This window comes from Camelina sativa, chromosome 18 (assembly GCF_000633955.1).
Source record: "Camelina sativa cultivar DH55 chromosome 18, Cs, whole genome shotgun sequence".
Classification (NCBI taxonomy): domain Eukaryota; kingdom Viridiplantae; phylum Streptophyta; class Magnoliopsida; order Brassicales; family Brassicaceae; genus Camelina; species Camelina sativa.
In genome coordinates, this window is record NC_025702.1 from 13,270,117 (window position 1) to 13,294,599 (window position 24,483).

At 36.0% G+C, this 24,483-nt stretch overlaps 8 protein-coding genes and 2 pseudogenes across 9 annotated transcripts in view; 4 read left to right on the top strand and 6 right to left on the bottom strand.

Annotated features, from left to right (window-relative positions):
* LOC104761429 (UDP-glycosyltransferase 79B9-like) overlaps positions 1-106 on the bottom strand; it is a 6,461-nt gene extending 6,355 nt beyond the window's left edge. Inside the window, exon 1 of the mRNA XM_019240384.1 lies at positions 1-106. Within this exon, the coding sequence (XP_019095929.1) occupies positions 1-86 (86 nt within the window). The 5' untranslated portion in view covers positions 87-106.
* Positions 180-911, bottom strand: LOC104763442 (UDP-glycosyltransferase 79B9-like). Its single transcript, XM_010486813.1, has one exon. The coding sequence runs from the start codon at positions 909-911 to the stop codon at positions 180-182; it is 732 nt and encodes a 243-aa protein (XP_010485115.1).
* On the bottom strand, positions 2,152-3,983 carry LOC109130573 (UDP-glycosyltransferase 79B6). Its single transcript, XM_019240260.1, has 2 exons — positions 3,247-3,983; positions 2,152-2,851 (listed from the first exon to the last, which is right to left on the bottom strand). Exons 1-2 carry the CDS (start codon positions 3,978-3,980, stop codon positions 2,263-2,265), a joined length of 1,323 nt encoding a protein of 440 aa, XP_019095805.1. The 5' UTR covers positions 3,981-3,983; the 3' UTR covers positions 2,152-2,262.
* LOC104761430 (anthocyanidin 3-O-glucoside 2'''-O-xylosyltransferase-like) lies at positions 4,455-5,957 on the bottom strand. Its single transcript, XM_010484509.2, has one exon. The coding sequence runs from the start codon at positions 5,895-5,897 to the stop codon at positions 4,491-4,493; it is 1,407 nt and encodes a 468-aa protein (XP_010482811.1). The 5' UTR covers positions 5,898-5,957; the 3' UTR covers positions 4,455-4,490.
* On the top strand, positions 9,226-9,648 carry LOC104761431 (B3 domain-containing protein At5g54067-like). The gene has a single exon (XM_010484510.1). The coding sequence runs from the start codon at positions 9,226-9,228 to the stop codon at positions 9,646-9,648; it is 423 nt and encodes a 140-aa protein (XP_010482812.1).
* On the bottom strand, positions 10,728-11,150 carry LOC104763443 (annotated as a pseudogene).
* LOC104761432 (heat stress transcription factor A-9-like) lies at positions 14,539-15,915 on the top strand. The gene is made up of 2 exons (XM_010484511.2): positions 14,539-15,045; positions 15,139-15,915. The coding sequence occupies exons 1-2, from the start codon at positions 14,641-14,643 to the stop codon at positions 15,787-15,789; spliced, it is 1,056 nt and encodes a 351-aa protein (XP_010482813.1). The 5' UTR covers positions 14,539-14,640; the 3' UTR covers positions 15,790-15,915.
* LOC109130561 lies at positions 18,877-19,936 on the top strand (annotated as a pseudogene).
* Positions 21,522-23,986, top strand: LOC104761434 (homogentisate 1,2-dioxygenase). The gene is made up of 9 exons (XM_010484513.2): positions 21,522-21,806; positions 21,905-22,135; positions 22,229-22,308; positions 22,460-22,627; positions 22,707-22,882; positions 22,965-23,034; positions 23,143-23,297; positions 23,376-23,459; positions 23,549-23,986. Exons 1-9 carry the CDS (start codon positions 21,613-21,615, stop codon positions 23,777-23,779), a joined length of 1,389 nt encoding a protein of 462 aa, XP_010482815.1. The 5' UTR covers positions 21,522-21,612; the 3' UTR covers positions 23,780-23,986.
* Positions 23,794-24,483, bottom strand: part of LOC104761433 (endonuclease MutS2-like) — a 5,482-nt gene continuing 4,792 nt past the window's right edge. Inside the window, exons 18-19 of one of the 2 annotated variants that reach the window (XM_010484512.2) lie at positions 24,213-24,329; positions 23,794-24,127 (exon numbers count right to left, since the gene is read on the bottom strand). In XM_010484512.2, the coding sequence (XP_010482814.1) occupies positions 23,967-24,127; positions 24,213-24,329 (278 nt within the window). In that variant the 3' untranslated portion in view covers positions 23,794-23,966. The remainder of the gene's footprint in view (positions 24,128-24,212; positions 24,330-24,483) is intronic. The other variant, XM_019240445.1, reaches the window with a different exon arrangement.

The following is a 24,483-nucleotide window of genomic DNA, read 5'->3' on the forward strand; positions in this document are numbered from 1 at the left end:
AACCCTACCGGTAACGCTTCTTGTATTGTTTTTGCACCTTCTGGTGGCCTGACCGCTACAAGAAATGGTAAACCAGTGAGCTCCATTCCTAAACAGAGTTCTTGGAATTGATCCTTCTCGAGACTGATTTGACTTCCCAATGCACAATATATTACCGATCCCGGTTCGAACCGACTCAGCTAGTGACTCCATCTATCTTCAAGTGTTTTACTGTTGTCTGGCTCTGGAAGCATTGGACCTGTCAAAAGAACCTTCCTCTGGTACTGAATCTCGATATAGTCACAGAACTTACCTTCCACTTCGTTGCAAGTCCTAATTGAGATGAAATCACAATTCATAAGACCTGTGGTTAACCGGTGATACAACAACTCGTAGTAGATGGAAAAGGTCAACAAGGCGTGAGCAGCGTGCTCACGGTACAACACTTTCGATGAAGGATAACCCGGTGGAGGCACTCCAAATTCACTACCTGGGACAAGTTCATGAGCCAAGGAGACAGCCCCTGCCACAAAGTACATCACACTCTTGACTCTATGTTCTTTCGCTATTTTCGGAATCCAAGGAGAAAAATCGAAAAATATCACGTCTGGTCTCAAAGCGCGAACGGCTGCTTCAACCTGATCGCGTGTGAGATCTATGGCTGCGGTCAGAAACTTCTCCAACGAGAGTGGGACATCCGAGGCGGTCTCGGCGCCAGCAGGGAGGCCATCAACATGAGGAATAGTAATAGTGTGAAAGACGATGCTGTCTGGGAACAGATTGTGATGTTCCAATCGTTTCTGAGTTTTCTTAGGCAGCAAGAAAGTGACTTTATGACCATTCTCAGCTAACTTGTTGGCTAGATGCAAGAACGGAATCATATGACCAAAAGCGAACCACGGGAGCATAAAAGCGTGAAACTTTTCACCCATTTTTCTTTCCTAAATTGTCGAGATAAGCAGAACACCAAAGAAAAAAATAAAAAGATTTCAAAGAGAGCCAAAAGAATAAATTTTTTGTTGCGTTTCAACTTTCAAATGCTATGCTTTTTTTTTTGTTTTCTGTTTCTTTTTTTGCTATAGAATTTATGCGATTGAGATAACCCTATATATATTTATTAGAAAACTCCGATCAAGATTTTCTTTTTGTCAATTTTCTTTTATTTTTAGTGCGATATATGAAGCGTCGGTCCCTTTACTAGTTCGGGATAGAATACGTGAGGCCGGGTAAAGATTGAAAATGAAAGGTAGTTCCGAGTGTCAGAAGTTGCGTTGTATATTTTTCAACGTTTCAGTGTCAAAGGCAATAATATGTGTAGTTAAACAAAAGGCAATAATGTGTGAAAGTGAAACGTGCCTCAATAGACAGTAGAGTAGAGCTCCCCGTGGCCACAACTAATAACAGCAATAATAATGAGTATATGACAAAATTGTATAGCCGCTTATAGATAAATCCATTTAGTTTTGTCGGCCGTCAGATGGAAATAGGCATTTTCCCCGTCTAATTCAGAGAATAATTAGTCTATATATAGCATTTTACTAAAAAAGTCGTTGTCAACGTTTATTAAAATCTCATTTCTGCCTCACTGACTTCTAGCTTTATCAAATGTCTCCTTCCTTGTGCGCAGTGTGTAGAGATAAATTTAATTAAATGTTTCGTTAAATTTGATTAATGGTGGGACTAATCAAAAGATTTATATGTTTAGACATTAGTGAAATATCTCTTCATATATGCAGCTATGCTTTGATATATGTACTGTGTGATCAGAGCCGTTCCACAATATATTGGGGCCAGAAGCCCAAAACTATATTAAGACCGATTTTTCGTGGATCAAAGGAAAAAAAAATTAATAAAACTGGTGATAAAATACATATACGTTTCCGGGCAGCAAGCTTTAGTATTTAGGTATTAGTGTATTACGTAGGTTTAGGCGAACCAATATCAACAATGCAAGTGAGAAACGACGATTTGAATTATACATAACAATGCATGTGAGAAACGACGATTTGAATTATACATAACAATGCATGTGAGAAACGACGATTTGAATTATACATAACAATGCATGTGAGAAACGACGATTTGAATTATACATAACAATGCATGTGAGAAACGACCATGTGGAATTATACATATTTGGTTTACGTATGCGGAATATATAGAGTGTAGAAACTGAAATTTGAGAGATTAGAGCTTCAAAAGTCCATGCATATTAGTCATTTTGGCAAACCAAGTTTCTTTAAAAAGTGTTTTATTCATGTTCTTTCTCTTCTAGACTAGTTTCTATAGTGCTTCTATAAACTTATTGACATAACCATTCATTAGCCCAGTACTAACCAGAGACTCTTTCCATTTGGCGTGGTTTCTCCTCACTAGGTTGCCAAGCTCACTGTCTTTATCCATCACAGACCTAATCGAACCGCTCAAACTCTCCTTCGAAAACCATCCTGTTTCCTCTCTTTTCACCTCAACGGAGACCTCGAGTTCCTCGCTCATCAATCTAGTGTTAAATATTTGTTCACCTAAATGTGGAATGAACACTATTTGGCAGTCATTCACTAGACCCTCCCACATTGAACCAAAACCGCAATGACTCACAAAGCAGCCTATTGATGGATGAGCCAATATCAATGGTTGCTGCACCCATCCTCCCCAAACCACTCCACGCCCCTTAACCCTCTCTTCGAACCCGTTTGGTAAGGCTTCTTGGATTGTCGAGGAGCCTTTTGGTGGCTTTACCGCTACAAGAAATGGTAAACCTGTCAGCTCCATTCCTAAACAGAGTTCTTGGAATTGATCCTTTTCAAGAATGATTTGGCTGCCCAATGCACAATATACTACTGATCCTGGTTCAAACCGGCTCAACCACTGCCTCCATTGATCTTCAAGTGGTTTACTATTGTACGGCTCAGGAAGCATTGGACCGGTCAAGAGAACCTCTCTTTGAAATTGGCTTTGGATGAAATCGCAGAATTTTCCTTCCATCTCTCGACAAGTCCTTATAGAAATGACATCGCAGTTTTTAAGTCCTATCATGATCCGTTCGTAAAACGTAGTATTATCTCCAAACGGATGTGAGAGGAAGGAGAAGCAGTTCGTTTCTTGTCTCCGAAGCAACACCTTAGACGAAGGATAACCAGGGGGAGGAACAGCCAAATCATCCGGACTACGACCAGGGACAAACGAGATAGCTACACATGCTGCGGATATGGTTATAAAATTCACACTCTTGGCTCCACACTCTCTAGCTATTTCCGGAATCNGTGCCTCCACTGATCTTCAAGTGGTTTACTATTGTCTGGCTCAGGAAGCATTGGACCGGTCAAGAGAACCTTTCTTTGAAATTGGCTTTGGATGAAATCGCAGAATTTTCCTTCCATCTCTCGGCAAGTCCTTATAGAGATGACATCGCAGTTTGTAAGTCCTATCATGATTCGTTCGTAAAACGTAGTATTATCTCCAAACGGATGTGAGAGGAAGGAGAAGCAGTTCGTTTCTTGTCCCCGAAGCAACACCTTAGACGAAGGATAACCAGGGGGAGGAACAGCCAAATCATCTGGACTACGACCAGGGATAAACGAGATAGCTACACATGCTGCGGATATTGTTATAAAGTTCACACTCTTGGATCCGTACTCTCTAGCTATTTCCGGAATCCAGTGAGCAAAATCGAAGAAAATAAGATCCGGTTTACCTATAGAAACCGCTTCTTCGACCTGACGGCGTGTCCGATCCATAGCCGAGGCGAGAAAACTCCCTGAAGAGATCGGTATATCCGAGGTTGTCTCGGCGCCAGCAGGGAGGCCATCTACGGATGGGATGGTAAGAGTGTGAAAGAAAATGCAGTCTGGGAAGAGATTGAGAGATTCAAGTTGCTTCAGCGCTTTCTTGGGAAGCAAGAAAGTGATTTTGTGCCCTTTCTCAGATAGTTTGTTAGCCAGATGCAAAAATGCAGTCATGTGACCAAAACCGAACCATGGGAACATAAAAGCATGAAACATTGACCCTATGGGAACGTAAAAGTGATTTTTTTTTCTTCTAATCTTGTTCTTGTGCTTCTGTTTATGATAATTCAGTTACAGATGACCTGAAGTTTAGGAGAGAGTACTGGTATGAATTGAATGATTCAAGTTTGTTACGAATATTCCTAATCTTTAGTTTTGATTAATAATCAATTTAAGTTGTTTATAATCTATAGTTTCCTTTTGGTATTTAATTTACGAAAATTATTCCCTAATCTATGTTATAGTTAAAAAAGGTTACTAGCAAATAAATAAAAATACCATTATTTAGTTTCCGGAAGCTAATATTCCCTAATCCCTAATCTTACGAAAATTGCAAAGATCGTGACACTCAAGGTAATGCTGACCTCTAGCATATTTATAAATTCTATAATTACCATGTCTTGTGTGAAAAGCATGCAGATTAGGGTTAATCATAGAACGACGCAAATTCAATCAAACCCACACCAAATCCATTTATTAAAAAACATAGTATATAACGAAATTAATTCATGACTTCACAAGGTCAATCAAACTCTGTTCAAACTTATCGATATAACCATCAGCAAAACCAGACTCAGCCAAAACACATTTCCACTTGTCATGATTCTTCCTCACTTTCTCACCGACCTCACTACCTTCCTCCATCACACTCTTCACAGCATTCTCGAGGCTCCGCCGCGAGAACCACCCATTCTCTTCCCTCTCCACCTCAACCGCCACCTCCATCTCCTCCGTCATCAGCCTCGCGTTCAATATCTGTTCTCCGTGCTGCGGAACCAAAACGATCTGACAATCACTCATCAAAGACTCCCACATCGGACCAAACCCGCAGTGGCTAACAAAACAACCCACTGAAGGATGGTCTAACACCAACGGTTGCTGAATCCAACCTCCGAACACAATGCCACGTCCTTGAACCCTCTCCTCGAATCCTTCCGGTAACGCTTCCTCGACGGTTGATACACCCGTAGGAGGCTTAATTGCAATCAGAAACGGTAAACCGGTTGATTCTAGCCCTAAAAAGAGTTCTTGAAACTGATCTATCTTGTCTACAACGGGTTGGCTACCGAAAGCGCAGAACACAACCGAACCAGGGTTGAATTTGGCTAGCCACTCCACCCATCGAGACTCTAAAAGGTGATGATTAGGTTTGGTTCCAGGGAGTACCGGTCCGGTCAGGTAAACCGGTTTGTTGTATTGGCTACTGATGTAATCGCAGAATTTGCCTTCCGTCTCACGACAAGTCCTTATAGCTATCGCGTCGCAGTTTCTCATCGTGGTAACTTTCACGTCAAAGAAACAAGCAGTCCCCTCGCGCTTCTTCCACATGAAGTTTAGGGTTTTTGCTTCATGCGCTCGCAAGACTACTTTCGAAGACGGGTAACCTAGAGGCGTCTTAGCTAACTCCTCCCCTGACATTTCATTCCCGTCAATGACTTTACGCTCAGCGGCAGGGACAAGAGACAGCGCGATTGCCGCAGCACTCACAATGTTGAAGCAAACGGTTTTAGCACCCACTGGTTTAGCAACTTCCGGTATCCAATCGGCAGTATCGAAGAAAACCAAGTCCGGCTTGATTGTATGGAAAATGGTCTCGACCTCTGGCCGGGTTTGGTTCATTGCAACTCTAAGCAAATAAGTCAAGAAGTAGGGGACGTCGGAGTTCGTTTCCGCACCGGGAGGGAGCCCTTTGACCTGAGGGATGGAGATGGTGTGGAAAGTGATGAGATTCGGGTACAGATTAAGAGGTTCGAGCTGGGTTAGTGCTTTCTTCGGAAGCAAGAAAACAATCTTGTGACCTTTCTCTGCGAGCTTGTTGGAGAGGTGGAGAAAAGGAGTCATATGACCAAAGGCTAGCCATGGATACATCACAATGCTCATGCTTGACGAACCATTTGATCCAAAAGCACCCATATTCTTCTTTGGGTTCTGTCTTGTACTATTCTTTGATTACCGGAAATATTGTTTGATAGTCTTTTTCCTTCTTTTGTTTGATTTCTGAGATGTGTCTTTTGGAAGTATAAAAAGGCACAGACCCGTTAAACGGATTGGTGAGTGTGGCTCGTGATGAATAGTGTGTCGCTATTTGGGGAACCAAATGACCGGGCAAGTGCAACCTCCCGTGTAAGTGCAACTGTGCAACACGTGATGGTATCGTAACATGCATCAACAAAAAGTGTAATAGACAAAACCGGACATCATGTGGTCAGTCATGGGCCTGCATGAATCAGCCACCAATTATTGATAGATCATATTTAAAATTCGTTACCTTTACTAATCCCACAGTCAACATTCAGAACTTGAGTTACATTTGCAAAGTATAAGGGCATCTTTATCGGTCATGCAGTGTATGAGTATCTAAAAAACATTAATTTAATAGTTTTCTAATAAATGTATTATCTGTTTAAGTTTTAAATAATAAAAAATGAAATGATCCAATCCCATAATGACAAGTGGCTTGACACTCATTTCTATAGTATCTTAAATCTCTGGGCAGAGATACTATATCTATACTGTTTCTACATTTTTAAGTATTTTTTAATTTTTTTAATATACAGATCCTTGATAAAAGATGTGGGATGAATTTGGTCTAACACTTAAGATATTTTAAACGGACGATTAATTCTAAGAGTGTACCTCTTGGAATAAATTTAACGTTTTCTTTCCTCGTATTAACCATATAAAATAGTTTGTTTGTAATGATACTCAAACCATCCCAATTAAACAATCGACTCTTTTTTTAAAAAAAAACATAAACATAAAATATCACAAGCAGCGCATTTGACATAGTCGAGGATATAACAGAGGCCAATATTATCACTGCAGTGGTAAATGAGTATAGCTCATACGACATGCTTGGGACTTAATCAGCTTTCACAGTTCCCTCATACGACCTGCAGTCCGCTGCAGGTATGTTTCTTTCACTCTTAATCTCTATTGCAAACTTTCCAGTTAGTCTTGTGGTATGATTTATTTGCATCTTATTTAGTGTCATGATGTGATATATGTGATTATGTGATATATCATAAAGAATCTTGGTATCTTCATATTTATATGCTTCATCGAGTATTTGTATATAAATTTACAAGCATGTTTTCATGTTGTCTCCAGGTACTAGGCATGCTTTGCGGTGCTGTCAGCGTTGTTTTTCCTCTCCTTGTAATGTGGTTTACCAAGTCATCAACTTCATCAAAGACAAATTTGGTCTTCCTGCTATTGTGTGCATTGCACTGGGTGGTTTAGGAGCTGGAATTATTGCTCTCAAGTACCCTGGAATTTTGTATTGGGGGTTTACAAATGTTGAGGAAATCCTGCATACTGGAAAGTGGAAAGAGTGCTTCAGCTCCTGGAATTTGGTTATTAGCTTAGTTAGCCGCAGCCAAAGTTGTGGCTGCAAATAAACAGTGACCACTCATTTCTCTGAAGGATTTTTCAAGAATTCGCCTTTAATTACTTGCAATTGCACCTTTCTTCTTCTTCTTCTTCTTTCCTCGCAACACCATAAAAATTACAGCTTTCTTCTTCTTCTTCTGGTTCGTGTAATAAGCCTATCATGTCTATAACATCTTTACTAACTCTAACAAAATATGAGATATTCTAGTAAGATTTAAATCTATCCCAACTAACGACGAATTAATCTATCATAACTAACAGTATCTCTACTACATTTTATAAGTCTACCGTTACATTTTATTAAATTTGTCAGATAAATCTATTATCTATATAAGTATACCAAAACAATCTATTAATATTTTAAGTCTGTCAATTATATCTATTGCAACAGTTAATAAGTGTACTAAAAATATTTGCTGTACCAATAAAGTCTATCTATAAACTTGCCCAATTACTAAGTCTATCATCAAACACAATTAATCTACTAATTTAATCTACCGAGAACATATATCTACCTAATTAATCTATCTTTCTAAAAAGTCTATCATCACTACAACTAAACCTACTAATTTAATCTACCGTACACCTACAGTCTGCCAACTAACTATACTAACTTTCTCTATCATGTTTATGTACCCGATTTGTATACCATCAAACCAACAATAGACTTTTTTCCACTTCCCAATATTTTTTTTTGTAATGGCATTTTCTGTAATTGCATTTTTTCTCAACACTAGTATTAAGGGTACAAAGGGTACACAAGTTATTATAGTAATTACCAATAATTTTGTACTACTCTAGTAATAAAGAAACAATTTAGTAATATTATAGTAACTCTCCCTAAAGAAATAAAAGAAAAATGAAATAAAAGAGAAATTATTATTTTAGACAATATGCTACACAAATTAAAGAATAAGTTGAACATATTGTAATGTATAATATCAAATTACATTTTATGTAAATACAAATAGAAATAAAATAATATATGTCATAGAGAGTTAATTGAAAAATATACTAAAAATAATAAAGCAAAAATGACACATGTTGTAAGAAGAGAGTGTCAAATGACAACTTAATAGAGGAAAAGAAAATTCATTATTTTGGACAATATACTATACAATTTTAAAAATATAAATTAAACATCTTATAATGTATAATATCAAATTATTTTTTCTTAAATATAAATATAAATATAAATAAGATAATGTATGTCATATAAAGTTAATTGAAAAATACACTAAAAATATTAAAGAGACCAAAATAACACATGTTGCAAGAAAAGAGTGCCAAATGACAATTTTTTAGAACTTGTCCAAAGAGAACATTATTTTATTATATAAGACTAGAGATAAACTTAGAGAAATAGTAAGATTTATTACTATATGCTTCTCTTGTACATAACTCTTATTTATAGTGGGAGGAGGCAAATACAAGTATAGAGAGGATGGTAACAAGTGGTGAACAAGTATTACATGCATTCCATTAGAGGGGACTATTGTTGTGATGGATTGAATGAGGGGGGACACTTGTTGTGATTGATTGCATGAGGGAGGACACTTGTTGTGATGGATACTCACACTAATTTTATAACATATGTAAACTTTTTATCTTTGTTTTACAAAATGGAAAATTTATAAATCAATAATTGGCACAAAATTATCTTCCATTTTCATATTAAAGAAATACAAGAGATTTTAGGAGTGGATTATTCAATTAAGGAATTTGGGGTATTCAGTTGAGGCATTTTAAGGAAGAGATTTTAGGAGTGGTTTCTCTTATTATATATATTGCATCGAAAACACAAAAATATACAAGCTATTCTTCTACTTATTATAAATTTTTTATCAAGATGAACTACAGCAGAGATCCATTAGATCGGGCTATGATCATATCAAAGAAGTTATCAAAAACCGATGTTGTTGGTAATGTGGTATTACCGAAAGCAGAAGTGAAGTCTGTCCTCACGAGGATGAAAATAAATGTTTTGCAAAACGGTGTTCAAGTGGAAAAAAATATTACAGATGAAGATTTGCTAAGCGGTGTTCAAGTGAAAGTCCATGACCTAATGAAATTCAAATTGTACACGGTTACTTTGAAAGTCACAGAGATTGATAACCCTAGATATTATTTTGGGTCTGGTTGGAGTGATATGAAGCATTCGTTAGATCTCAAAGAAGGCCATGTTCTGAAGCTCTACTGGGATCAATATGAACAGGAATTCATTGTTCTCAATTTTCAGTACAATGTATTGCAAATAATGATTCCAGTGTAGCTTGCTTGCATCAAATGACAATTTCTTAGAGCTTGCCAAAAAAAGAACCTTACTATATTATATAAGATATTTCCAAAATTCATAAATTTTCCCTATTCCAAATGTGAACTTGTTGGTTGTTAGTTTTATTTTCTATAATAATAACATAATTTAAAATTTCTGGCTTTATCTCACAACTTTAATCTTTAATTTAAAAACTCTATATATATTACGGCTATGTTGCCTTGACGAGCAGTGATAAAAAAGTAGGATCTTATTCTGTAGAGTAGATCCTATTCAAGCAAGGTCGCGACCAAAAAAAAAAGAAACTCTACCAAGCTTATACGTACAATTACAAAAAACTAATGAGGTATATTTGCAAACGAAATTCTTTAAAAATAAAATAATAAACATCATAGTTAAGATGGGAATTAATTGCTCGTTGAATCCTATTTATCTATTCGTGGGTGATATTTTGTACTCAAGGTAATGAAAATGTCTTCGTTAAATCCATGACTGACTTTTTTTAGTTTTTACAAGACTTGCTTAATAATGGTTCTTAGACTTAGACGTTTTAATAGTTGTTAGTTATGTTTCTTGGACGTTAACAAAAGATTTTTAAAAGAGAAAACAAACCAAAAGACCCTAATTTTAATTGTATTAACGCTAGAGAGCTTCTTCAGTTACATGTTGGGCACTCTATTGTCGCAAGAAGCTGACATAAAATTTAAAATTGTAGGGTTATTGTAAAAGAGACAATATTTTTTAATTTAAATCTATTCGACTTCAATGTCTCACTCTCACATGTCTACTCATACAGTTCATCCGATGTGGGATGCTTTTTTGAGATAAATTGTAATATTAAATCTAACGTTCCTGGTAATATACACACTGCGCTAGAGAAATTACAGTTAAAAATATAAAAAATTAAAACTAGAGATTTGATGGAGGGTTTATTTGAAAAAAAAATCTTTTCCAAAAATAGGCATATACCGCTTAAATGCAGAAAAGACATGGTATTATTCTTTAGTAAAAGGCAAAAGAGTAGTTCGCTTTGCGTTCAGTGCACGGCTCCATATACTATCATTGCAACATGCAAGCTACCCTGGAATCATTACTTGCATCACATTGTACTGAATATTGAGAACACTGAATTTCTGTTCTAATTGATCTCAGTGGAGTTTCAGAACATGGCCTTCTTCGAGATCTAACGAATGCTTCATATCATTCCAAGCAGACCCGAAATAATATCTAGGGTTATCAGTCTTCGTGACTTTCAGAGTAACCGTGTTACAAATCGTTTTCCATTAGGTCATGAACTTTAACTTGAACACCGCTTTGCAAATCTTCAGCTGTAACATTTTTTTCCACTTGAACACCATTTTGCAAAACATTTTTTTCATCCTCGTGAGGAAAAACATCACTTCTGCTTTCAATAATACCACATTACCAACAACGTTGATCTTTGATAACTCCTTTGTTATGATCATAGCCGGATCTAATGGATCTCCGTTGTAATTCATCTTGATAATTTTTTTTTTATAATAAGTAGAAGAATAGCTTGTATATTTTTGTATTTTCGATGCAATATATATAATAAGAGAAACCACTCTTCAAATCTTTTCCTTAAAATGCGGGGAGGTATTGGTTTAAGATTTTGAAAGAATTTTAATGACTTTAAAAGTTAGGTAAAATATGTTGTTATTCAATCAAGACTTTTAAAAACTCTTAAAAAATTTGGTGTTATTGGTTGTGGATTTGTAAAAAGTTATCTAAAATCTTGATAAATCTAGTGTTATTGGATTAAGAGTTTTATAAAGTCATTAAAAGTTTTATGTTATTCAAGTAAAACAAAAGAATCTTGGATTGTTAATGAATTCAAATTTTATGTTATTGGTTTAGGATTTTATATCATTTCCTTCATAACAAAAGTCATGAAAACTCTTTCATCAAATGGAAAGATTTTACAAGATTAGAAAAAACAAATCATCAAGATTTTAAAAAACTTCCTAAACAATCTCTTAGAATCCTTCATTTTTAACTTTCAATTTTCTATGATTCTAACAATCAGCAAGAACATAAAGTCATTAAAATTCTTTCTAAATCCTAAACCAATACCTCCCCTTTAATTGAATACATTACTCTTAAATTCTTTAAGTGAATAAGTCACTCCTAAAAACTCTTGTATTTCTTTAATATGGAAATGGAAGAAAATTTTGTGCCAATTATTGATTTATAAATTTTTCATTTTGTAAAACAGAGATAAAAAGTTTACATGCAAATTATTGATCTAGATAATTTCCATTTTGTAACTTGAGAAGAAAGCTTTATGGAAATTACGCAACATGAAAATTTTAATTCTCATTTATTTTGAGTTTCGACCAATCTACTTTATATACATCTCGCTGTATTATTTATGTATATACCAAATCTGTGTAAAATGGAAAACATTAATTATTCCTTATCTGCATTGAGAGAAAGCTCCGATAGGTCAAAAGAATTTACAATAAAATTTAACTAGCACAAAATAAACCAACTCAAATGTATAACGTTTTATCTAGACTGTTTATACGAGTGGTGCCAAATTTTGCAGAAGGACCATGTACAGAGAAACAAATTTGGTTTTTGCATCGTAGGTTATGCTTTGGAATGTTTTTAAAGACTTTCTTCCCTATCAGTATTTGATACATATATTGATTGTATCTATTGAAACATTGAAATGTGAAACTTGCATCTTTGCTAAAAGTCATAGAGCTACATTTTCACAAAACCCATCAAAGAGATACTATATTTTCAATTCTCTTGTTCATTCGGCTGTTTGGGGGTCCTGCTCCTACTACTAACTAGTACTATTGGTTTTAGATGGTTTTTCCTTTCTAATTATTGATGATTGTACCAGAAGAGTCTTAATTACCGAAGCAATAATCATCTGATATTATTAAATCAATGCTTTTAAAACGTTTCACACTATGGTTCAAAAGCTCAAACACAATTTAATACACAATAATATTGCAGCTTTTAAATTGGTTATATATACGAGTCAAATGGGGATTTTTTTTCATTCAATTTAACTAAAATGCTGAAGTCAATGGAGTATATAAACTTTGCTGTTGTGATATATAAACGTTACAGCATTTAGTCCTTGAATACACCTTAAAAACTACAATGTTAACAGTCAACATGGTAAATTCTATCTGTAAACCGTTCCATGTCTTTTGTAATTTCAAAAGTTGACATAGCGGAAAAATCTTAAAATGTAACTCTTGTAATAAATAATAATAAGTTAGTATACATTCAACTTGAGTTACTCTATAATTTTGTTTGTTTCTTTTGATAACCAAACCATCACAATCAAACAATTCACTCTTAAAACAAAAAAAACAGTAAGTGCAATGGAAGCTAGGAATCCAAAGGTTAGCTAGCCTAGTTCCAGGCCATACGTACCTTAATTACATTATATTCTTGGTATATTGTGTTGATTCTTGCAAAATCGTGGTATATGAAGAAGAAAAAGTTAAGGAGATTCAGGAACAGGGTCGGTCCTGACCTAAAGCCAATGAAGCGAAGGCTTTAGGCGCCAAATATTACATAGATTTTAGGGGCATCATATAAAGAAAACTTCCTTTAGTGTAGTGACTTTTATTTTTAATTTTTAGTGTCATGTAAGGGGTTCAAACCAGCCCCACATTTATATTTTTCCTATTTTTATTTTAATTCATAATATTTTGTTCTATCTAAATTTCTTAATATTGTTTTATTACATAATATAAAGATTATATGGTTAAAAATAGCAATTGAACTAGTTTACAAGTTAATTTGTTACGGATGTCATCGTAATCCATAGACTAACTTGCGATCAAGTGTAAATAATTTATTACAAGTTAAAATGTTCATGCACTTAGACTAATTTCTATTTTAATATTCGAGTAGATTTATTCTCTACTAACTATTTTCTATTTGATGATGTGTTGTTTTGTTGATTGCTTGTGGTTTTGGGGTATAATTTGATATTGCCATCTTTAGTAAACGTAGATGGTTAACTAATTATACTAAAATATTAAAGTGTTTTATGTGTTTTCCTCTGTTCTTTCTCTATTTTTCATTAAAATAGAATCATCTCATTTTTTTTTTTGGAAAAAATAGTTGAGTTAAGGGGCACCATTTTTTTGTGTGCTTTAGGCGTCATACACCTACGGGCCGGCACTGTCCAGGAAGGTGAGATTCGACTGGCTCAATGGTTGTCAAGAGTCTGCTTCATGTTTCCTTATTGCTATCTGCTATAGATAGTCGAGTTTCACCTTCCGGGATCTTCCTAATTCATTTTTCATCATCCCATCGCCTTCACTCAACGCTCAGCTGAGGCCACAACCAATGCAGCCGCTATAACAGATTGTAGATTGCTTCATCGACATTAATGCCTTATTTCTTTAACAGGTTAGCGTTGATATTTTTCTAGTGCGTATAACACAGAGGTTACAGTACAAACTTCTTTTTTTTAATTATAATCATCACAAGAATATCGGTTATTCCAATTTTATATATGTATTGTCAATTTGTCATCATCTTCTTCTACAATAGTATATGAACTTTATCATCAAACTACGATCACAGCTCTATATAATACTCTAGCTTTAATAAACTGGCTTTTAACTCTCTTTTATTTTATTTTCTTTTATTTGTTTCTATAGTAGTAAAGTAGCATATTTAACTGCTGTGTGCTTCTAGTACGCGACAATTGTCATTCATGCATGAAATCGAATTCAATTGTATACGGTCGGTTCTTTTTCCCATACTTAGACCACCGATTCATCTTTACCAACCACGAAGATCCAACGGTTAGAGATGGGACTATAATATGGGTGTTAATTTGTTAAATTCAGAAAAGTGGGTGTAAAAATATAAATTTTTGTTAACTTTTTTGATAGACCGTAAAGTAAACACTATTTATATATTTCCATAAACAGCAAAGAAGTTTCCAAAAGGAGACGAAGATAGTAACGGCGTTGGGAAGCTATGACGGCGATTCCAAACGTCGGCGATATTGAATCTTCGGCTTCGCTTGGTCAAGAGGCGGCAATGGAGACCGTCACCGTTAAAGGTGGCCATACCGGAAGCGGAGGAGGCTCGTCTGACGACGACGTCGTTTCACCAACCAAAGAAGAGGCTGATGCCGTTAACTTAACCGACTCGTCGTCGTCAGTTAGTTTTTCAAAATTGCACGAGATAGGTCTAACAACGCCGTTTCTGAGAAAGACGTTTGAGATCGTCGATGACAAAGTAACAGACCCGGTTGTATCATGGAACCCGACCCGTAAAAGCTTCATCATCTGGGATTCTTACGAGTTCTCAGAGAATCTCCTTCCTAAATACTTCAAGCACAAGAACTTCTCCAGTTTCGTCCGCCAGCTCAACACCTACGTAAGGACAAAACGAGTTTTTTAATTTGTGTTTTACTTTTTAGCTATGTTTCTTGAGTCGCAAGCTTTTTAAATTAAAGCTAGGGTTTTGTAGGGGTTTAAGAAGGTAGATTCAGATAGGTGGGAGTTTGCTAACGAAGGGTTTCAAGGAGGTAAGAAACATTTGCTTAAGAACATCAAAAGGAGGAGAAGCAAAAGTAATTGTAACAAGGAAGCGAGCACCACGGGGTTGAAGAAGACAGAGACAGAGGCTGCGTCACTGAAGGAGGATCAGAACTGTCCAATAAGATTGGAGGTGTTGAAGTTGAAACAACAACAGGAAGAGTCTCAAGATCAAATGGTCACTGTGCAAGAGAAGATACACGGAGTCGAAACAGAACAAAGACATATGCTAAGCTTCTTTGCAAAGTTGGCCAAAGATCAAAGATTTGTTGAGAGGCTGGTGAGGAAGAGGAAAATGAAACAACAGAGAGATCTCGAAGCAACTGAATTCGTGAAGAAGTTGAAGTTGCTTCACGATCAAGAAACTCAAAATAACTTGGTGGATGTGGAAAGTCAGCTGATAATTAGAGAATTTATGGCCATGGCTGCAAAAACGCAACCAGATCATGAGTCTGACATTTCCATGAACAATAATCAAAGTGGGAGTACGAGATGTCAGCTTAACACAGAGGACCTACTTGTTGACGTTGGTTCAATGGGTGGAAAGAAGATTGATGTAGATGTAAATGGGAGAATCGGGTAAAACAAAAAATATAAAAGGACTAGTACAGAGTTGTCTGGATTATACTGTTAGCTCTTGTAAAAAGTGTAGCTCTTTATTCCATTAACACTTGATCGCGTTTTGAATAATGGTTGATTTTATAGTGTGTATAGCCTTCTAGTTTACAACTTTACATATTTTAAGAGTTTCTTTGTTCCAATGAGTCATGGAAGATATTGGCATGGTATGGCTGGTTCTTTTAATTCTAGGTTTTTATGATCTACAAGGTTTTAAATATAAAAGTTCATAAATCACACTCTTGTCTTTATGTAAAAGCAAAAAGTAAATTAAGTTTCGGGCAACACAATAAAGAGGAGAAAAAAAAACCTGTCAGACCACCATGCGACCACCACTGCAAGGTAGAACCGAACCGAGTAACGATCCTCTATAGCATCAGATTTGATTATTACATTATTTTGCAATTTGATTATAATTAAAACAAACTAAAGAATATCTTATAATATATATATATATATATATATATATATATATATATAATAATAATAATAATAATAATAATAATAATAAACTATGGTTCTCTTTTGACAAGTTCTAAGAAATTGCTATTTAGCACTTTTTTTTTGACATGTATCATTTTTTCTTTAATATTTTTTAGTGTATTTTTTTGCAATTAACTTTATATAATATGTATTATCTTATTTATCTTTATATTTAAGATAAAATTTAATTTGATATTATACATTATAAAGATGTTGAATTTTTTCTTTAATTTGTGTAGCATTTTGTCCAATAATGATTTTCTCTTTTATTTTTTTACTTTTAATTTCTTTTATTTCTTTACTTTAATGATTTTCTCTTTTATTTCAGAATCCTCCGTTTCTCCACCGCCTATTCCTCCATCACGTAATCTCAAGATGAAGACATTGAGAAATCCCACAACCTTGTCCTAGACAAAGATTCAAACCTTTCTCTCTCCGTCACCAACACAAACAGCTTAAAGGTTAAAAACAGTAGACAATGTTATAATAAAAAATTGTTTGGCAACAATGAATTGATGAAAAGGTGGAAATATAAATCAAACGTTGCAAATATACATGTAGACATAGTTAGTACTCTTTTGTAACGTAACACAAAACTATTGCAGATTATGGGAAATTATTTTGTAACGTATATGTATATTATACTATATATATTGTATTTATAGTTGACTAATTCTTATAGGCGTCTTTTAATTTTGCTTGTTGTCTTTTGTAACCTATACACAAAGCTTAATGCATATTGTGTAGAACTCGATATATAATTTATGTTATTTAAATTTAATTTTATGAAAAAAATGGATTATGTTGAAGCACAATATTGCAACCACGGGGTTGAAGAAGACAGAGAGGTCGAGGTTGAGTCATTGAAGGAGGATCAGAACAAAGACATATGCTAAGCGTCTTTGTAAAGTTGGCCAAAGATCAAAGATTTGTTACGAGGCTGGTGAGGAAGAGGAAAATGAAACAAAAGAGAGAACTCGAAGCTGCTGAGTTCGTGAAGAAGTTGAAGTTGCTTCAGCATCAAGAAACTCAAGACAACTTGGTGATAATTATAGAATTTATGGCCATGGCTGCAACATAACCCGATCCCGAGTCTGACATTTCGATAAACAACCTTGTAGTATAGCAATAGAGAACTTGTAGAGCAAAACTTGTATGTAGAGAAACTTGTACAGAGAAAAACTTTCAAGCTTTTAGTTGTAGTATGTATAGCAATAGAGAAAGTACAAATTTTCAAGCTTTGTCCTGAACTGTCCGAATCCGTAGCTCTTTGTTGTATGGGTTCATGTGTATGCATATGAAAAGGGACTTGTACAGAGTCTGGATTAGTGTTAGCTCTTGTAAAATGTGTAGCACTTGATTGCGGTTTAGAGATAATGGTTGATTTTCTTGTGTGTATAGGTTTGGTATGGCTGGTTATTTCTAGGTTTCTATCATCTTCAAATTTCAGGTTTAAATACCAAAATTACAAATCACACTCTAGTCTTTCTGAAAACTTGGATCATATAAACTGCTGAACAGAATTGAAACGTCGGAATGACAAAAAGGACCATACACAGAAGAAAATATATTAAGTTAGGGGCAACACAAGAAGCAAAAAAAAAAAAAAAAGGAAACCTGTCAGACCACTGTGCGACCACCCCGGCAAGGTAGAACCGAGCCGAGTAACGATCCTCTACAGCACCAGACACGTCCGAAGACTGCCGTAGCCATCAATCACGCTCTGGACGCACGGCCATGGTTCATCAACCAGGGTTAAGGGCCTGTCTCCTTAGAAATCAAGGAAACAGAGGTGCGGCCTATACGATAGATCCTGTTCAAGTAAGGTCGTGAGCAATGTTGCTTTGTGGCCATATATAAATAACTGAGTTTCTTCATCACTTTCTCGATGTGGGATCCAAACACTAATCAGAAAAACAATAACGGGCTACTTTAACCAAAGAAATCTACTAATCTAGACCTATTTCATTTTAAATAAAGTTCATTAATGATTTTATTATATACCAACCACACTAAAGAAAAATAGAAAGAATGGATTATATACTAACACTTGAGTTATTTTATGTGTTAAGTGTAACACTTCCATGATAAGTTTCAAATGGTTGGTATATGAATGCTTTTCATTTGGTTTTTGTATGGGTAGAATTGGGACTTTTATCTGGTAGTTGTGTCTTGGCTAATTCTATGACGAAACAAATATGTCCACTTTACTTTGCTGTTAGCAAAAAGAAAAAATGCAACAGATTTAAGTCATTGAATAAATTAACTGCTCAGTAAAACGTAAAAAGTCCAATAGAAATTTATTTGGATTAATTGTTTAAAAACCTACAGCTTGAGTTACTGATATCAGTTTGCGAAAGTGTAAACAGTTCCACTTCCATGTTTTAATTCAAAGTTTGTCATACATAACAAATGAGTCAACGCATATGAAAATGTAACTCTCTCGAAATAAATTTACCGTATAAGTTTAGATTGAGTTACTCTATAAATTGTTTGTTTCTTCCGATCACCAAACCATCTCAATCAAGCAAATCATTCTCCTCTACAGAAAAAAAAAAGAAAAGAAACCATGGAAGGTAAGATGCAAACTCTTCTCTCCACGATTCTTCTAATTGTAACTTTAGTGAAGCCGGGGCTAGCTGATCAACTCCCTACCATTCCTGGCTTTTCACCTCCTGGTTCCCCAATTGATCTTGCAAAATGTTGGTCATCACTCCTCAACATTCAAGGTTGCGAAACCGAAATATTCAAATCTCTTTAACCGGTAAGTTTGAAAACGTTGGACGGACATGCTGCAAGGCGTTTACCGATGCAAAGTGTTGGCCAAAAATGTTTCCATTGAATCCTTTCTTCCCTCCTCTTCTTAAGGATGGTTGCTCTCGCATCAACGCAGCTGCTCCCGCACTTGCAATATCACAAAATGCTGGTCATCACTCTCTAGTGTCGAAGTTTGTGTAGCTGAGATATTCAAATCAGTATTCACAGGAAAGTCTGGTGATGTTGGACATATGTGTTGCAAAGCGTTTTCGGACGTAGATTCAAAGTGTTGGCCACATATGTTTCCGCTAAATCCCTTCTTCCCTCCTCTTCTCAAAGATAGTTGCTCTCGCATCGAAGCAGCTGCTCCTACACATAAGTGATGAAGTAGCTATGTTTTTTTATATCAGAATGCATAATTAAATTAGGCTAATTATAGCTTTTAGTTCCAATAGTCAAGAAGAGTTTCTTTATTCTGATTACCAGCCAGAGCTTATTATAGATCTTCTTCACATGTTATGGGTTATTCTACGTTTCGTTATCTACAATATATAACAAACAGAATCAAGTTTGGCCTAATGGCATTCTTTATTCTTATCTTTTCAATTATGGACGTCTCGTTTGCTCTNGGTTCTCCGGTTGATATCACAAAATGCTGGTCATCACTCTCTAGCGTCGAAGGTTGTGTATCTGAGATATTCAAATCAGTATTCACAGGAAAGTTTGGTAATGTTGGACATATGTGTTGCAAAGCGTTTTCGGACGTAGATTCAAAGTGTTGGCCACATATGTTTCCGCTAAATCCCTTCTTCCCTCCTCTTCTCAAAGATAGTTGCTCTCGCATCGAAGCAGCTGCTCCTACACATAAGTGATGAAGTAGCTATGGTTTTTTATATCAGAATGCATAATTAAATTAGGCTAATTATAGCTTTTAGTTCCAATAGTCAAGAAGAGTTTCTTTATTCTGATTACCAGCCAGAGCTTATTATAGATCTTCTTCACATGTTATGGGTTATTCAACGTTTCGTTATCTACAATATATAACAAACAGAATCAAGTTTGGCCTAATGGCATTCTTTATTCTTATCTTTTCAATTATGGACGTCTTGTTTGCTCTATTCTCAATGAGGGATAATCTTGATTCTTGAAATAGCTTCTGCAACATCTAACAAAGAAATCAAGATGATTCCTAATTAACGCAAAGTGATAGTATTTTGTTGGTTCTCTAGACTTCTAGGTTGATGAGGTTTATTACTCAACCTTTTTCCAAGATGATCATATGGCTTGGAACAACAAAAACAAAACAAACCCATAAATGTGAAAAATACCTAAGACGGTGGATGCAAATTTACAATGAGAACAATTAGAATCGCACAAGATACTGTTAGCCTAACTTTCCTAGTAACTAAAAACTGCGGTTTTTTCACAACCATTAGTAATAAATATAGGATTAAAAGATACTGAAATTTGTAAACGAAAGACGTGATGGAAGTTTATTTGTACATAAACCTTGCTAGATATCTTTATTTCAGTTTTTTGTTTTTTTTGCTATGAATTCATTTGTTAGAGGTGGTGACTGATCCGAGATTGACGAAGTTTCTTGCTATACAATCAACCTATGGGTTCATTCATAAATGGAACAAAACCTTGCTAGATATCTTGCTAAACTGCGGTTTTTTCACAACCATTAGTAATAAATATAGGATTAAAAGATACTGAAATTTGTAAACGAAAGACGTGATGGAAGTTTATTTGTACATAAACCTTGCTAGATATCTTTATTTCAGTTTTTTGTTTTTTTTGCTATGAATTCATTTGTTAGAGGTGGTGACTGATCCGAGATTGACGAAGTTTCTTGCTATACAATCAACCTATGGGTTCATTCATAAATGGAACAAAGATAAATCGACATGAAAATACAATTGAACATCTCTCTGACGGACAGGTCACATGTAATCGAATAGCTTCTGTTCGCTATTTAGACACGCCCAAGTAACAAAGGAAAAAAAAAATATAGGGGAATGAAAAAGGAACCTGTCAGACCGCCGTGCGACCACCCCGGCAAGGTAGAACCGAGCCAAGTAACGATCCTCTACAGCACCGGATGCGTCAGAAGACAGATCGTGGCCGTTAATCACGCTCTAATCGCACGGTCATGGTTCATCAACCAGGGTTAAGGGCCTGTCTCCTTAGAAATCAAGGAAACAGAGGTACGAGCCTATAGAACAGATCCTGTTCAAGTAAGGTCGTGACCATTGGTACTTCCTCGCCATATATAAACAAGAATCATTCTCCCTAATTCACCGATGTGGGATAAAAACATCAGCAAGTAAAAGCAACTAAAACTAGGCCTAATTATAAACAAAGCCCATTTATATTCAAGCCCAACAATTTATATTTGAATTATATTATACGAAAAAAGAGTTTTATAATCAGACGTTGTTGGATCAACACGCCACGTCAGCATCACTCCCACATGTTAAATTTGGTTATATGTATCGATCATCGTCTCTCTCTCTTTTGACTCTCCTGTGTATGTGAAGAAGCCATGGAAGAAGAGAAGAAGAAGAAGCTTGAAGAGTTAAAGTATCAATCAGGCTTCGGTAACCATTTCTCATCGGAGGCAATCGCCGGAGCTTTGCCGTTAGATCAGAACAGTCCTCTTATTTGTCCTTATTGTCTTTACGCCGAGCAGATCTCCGGTACTTCTTTCACTTCACCACGCAAGCTCAACCAACGAAGGTTCTTTCGTTTACTCTTACGTATCTCCGGTGTTTTTGATTTTGTAAATTTTGATAATTTTTCGTTTAAAGTTTTAATCTTTTTCCATCTTTGTTCAGCTGGTTGTATCGGATCAAGCCATCGGTTACACATGAACCGTTCAAGCCTCGTGTACCAGCTCATAAGAAGCTTGTGAGTGAGTTTGATTCATCGAACAGTCGTACGAATCCGACTCAGCTTCGGTGGAGAGCTGAGGATATTCCTGAATCGGCTACTGATTTCGTTGATGGGTTATATACTATTTGTGGAGCTGGAAGCTCGTTTCTTCGCCATGGATTCGCTATTCACATGTATAGAGATCTCTTGTGCTAGTTGATTTTGGGAGTTTGGTTATAGTCTGGTTTTAGATAAAGTAATGATCTTTGATTCATTTTTTGTTGAAGGTATGTGGCTAATAAAGGAATGAAAGACTCTGCCTTTTGCAACGCTGATGGTGACTTCTTGTTAGTTCCTCAAGTAGGAAGTAAGTTTAGTAGTTCATTGTTTATAAAGTTCACATCTTTGGTATGGAATTTAAGATGAATCGTTGGTGTGTTTAGTTTAGTAAGTTAAGTATAAGCAACGAATTCAAGATCTTTCCTTGATTGATTCTGATGTTTTGAGTGGGTGTTTAGGGCTATGGATTGATACTGAGTGTGGAAGGCTATTGGTGTCTCCTGGTGAGATTGCTGTCATACCACAAGGATTTCGTTTCTCGGTAGATTTACCGGATGGGAAGTCGCGAGGTTATGTTGCTGAAATCTATGGGGCTCATTTTCAGCTTCCTGATCTTGGACCAATAGGTACTCTTGAGTTCTTTTGGATTCAACCTGAATAAGCTGGATTGTGTTTATAAGGAATTGTATCGTTGGATGTGTACAGGTGCCAATGGTCTTGCTGCACCTAGAGACTTTCTTGCACCAACGGCATGGTTTGAAGATGCATTGCGGCCTGACTACACCATTATTCAGAAGTTTGGTGGTGAACTCTTTACTGCCAAACAAGATTTTTCTCCATTTAATGTGGTCGCCTGGCATGGAAATTACGTGCCTTATAAGGTGAATACATCTGTATTGAGAGCATATAAGCTTTTGAAAAATCAACACACTTTTGTCTAAAGATATCATTTCCCATCTGCAGTATGACCTTCAGAAGTTCTGTCCATACAACACCGTCCTCTTAGACCATGGAGATCCATCTATAAATACAGGTTTGTGGTCCTCTGCACTAAATGTATTCTTACTTCTGTTTCGTTATGAGTAGGTTACTGGTTCTGTATTGTAAATCACACTCTTTGGGGGAATTATTGTACTCTCAGTTCTTACAGCACCAACGGATAAACCTGGTGTGGCCTTGCTTGATTTTGTCATATTCCCTCCTCGATGGTTGGTTGCTGAGCATACTTTTCGACCTCCTTACTATCATCGTAACTGCATGAGTGAATTTATGGGTTTAATCTACGGTGCATACGAGGTAAACCGCATCAAGATCCTGCTTCTGCAAATCATTAGCTAACTATTCAAATCTGTAAACTGACTCCACAATTCACAGGCCAAAGCTGATGGATTTCTCCCTGGCGGTGCAAGTCTTCATAGCTGTATGACACCTCATGGTCCAGATACTACCACATACGAGGTATCAGTTCATTTTCTTCCGAGATCATATATATCCCCTGAATGTGAAATACAATTTAAGTCTGAAGTATTTTTGTAATTATTTTGTAGGCAACAATTGCTCGAGTAAATGCAATGGCGCCTTCTAAACTCACAGGTACAATGGCTTTCATGTTCGAATCAGCCTTGATTCCTAGAGTCTGCCATTGGGCTCTGGAGTCTCCTTTCCTCGATCACGACTACTACCAATGTTGGATTGGCCTCAAGTCCCACTTCTCACGCATAGACTTAAACAAGACGAATGCTGAACCAACAGAGAAAGAACCACAAGCTTCGGTGTAAAGAAAACACTTCACAGTTTCAATACCCAGTCTGTACAGACCTTCACCATATACATGTATAAGAAAGCATACAATGTAATTAGTAGGTAGTTTCTTCATATCACTTTAGTTACATCGTAATGTACTCTGAAGCTAATACAACTGTGTTCGTTTAGATATTAATGAATACATAACCGTGGCACTTAGATTCAGGCCACAACATCAGTCAGTTTCACTTTCATCTTCATGATGCCTACTTGCACTAAGATCTCTTTCTTCGACTGTTCTACTTTCAAAACAGTCGCTTTTTTGCCAAGAGAAGTAACAAACACCGAGCTACCAACTTCAGGAACCTTTTGAGCCGCAGCTTCTGTTAATACAGAAACATGGTTCAGATTCAAAGATCATAACCAGACAATAGCTATATTTTAAAGGGCTTAAACTTGTTTAAATACCAGAAATTGGTCGTCTCTCTACCACAGATGATGAACGAATCCCACTATCTTCATCATTTGTCTTTTCGACTTTTGTTTGGAGTTGCGTAGCTACCTTTGACTGAGAAGATTGTGCACCTGATGCACGAAACTGTTGCAATGTTCTGCGAAGTGTAGAACGAGTCATCGAACCAGCCTGAGTTAGTTCTTGTCTCATTTGTCGTCTCTCTTTGGTGGCATGGTCGTTAATGTTCTTTTGTGCTGTGAGTAGATTCTCATGAAGCTCTCTTGA

Coding starts and splice junctions, on each gene's coding strand:
- LOC104761430 (XM_010484509.2), bottom strand. CDS start 5,897: ATGGGTGCTTTTGGATCAAATGGTTCGTCAAGCATGAGCATTGTGATG.
- LOC104761432 (XM_010484511.2), top strand. CDS start 14,641: ATGACGGCGATTCCAAACGTCGGCGATATTGAATCTTCGGCTTCGCTT. Junction 15,046..15,138: donor TCCGCCAGCTCAACACCTAC/GTAAGGACAAAA, acceptor AGGGTTTTGTAG/GGGTTTAAGAAGGTAGATTC.
- LOC104761431 (XM_010484510.1), top strand. CDS start 9,226: ATGAACTACAGCAGAGATCCATTAGATCGGGCTATGATCATATCAAAG.
- LOC104763442 (XM_010486813.1), bottom strand. CDS start 911: ATGGGTGAAAAGTTTCACGCTTTTATGCTCCCGTGGTTCGCTTTTGGT.
- LOC104761434 (XM_010484513.2), top strand. CDS start 21,613: ATGGAAGAAGAGAAGAAGAAGAAGCTTGAAGAGTTAAAGTATCAATCA. Junction 22,136..22,228: donor CATGGATTCGCTATTCACAT/GTATAGAGATCT, acceptor TTTTTGTTGAAG/GTATGTGGCTAATAAAGGAA. Junction 22,883..22,964: donor GAAATTACGTGCCTTATAAG/GTGAATACATCT, acceptor TCCCATCTGCAG/TATGACCTTCAGAAGTTCTG.
- LOC109130573 (XM_019240260.1), bottom strand. CDS start 3,980: ATGTTTCATGCTTTTATGTTCCCATGGTTCGGTTTTGGTCACATGACT.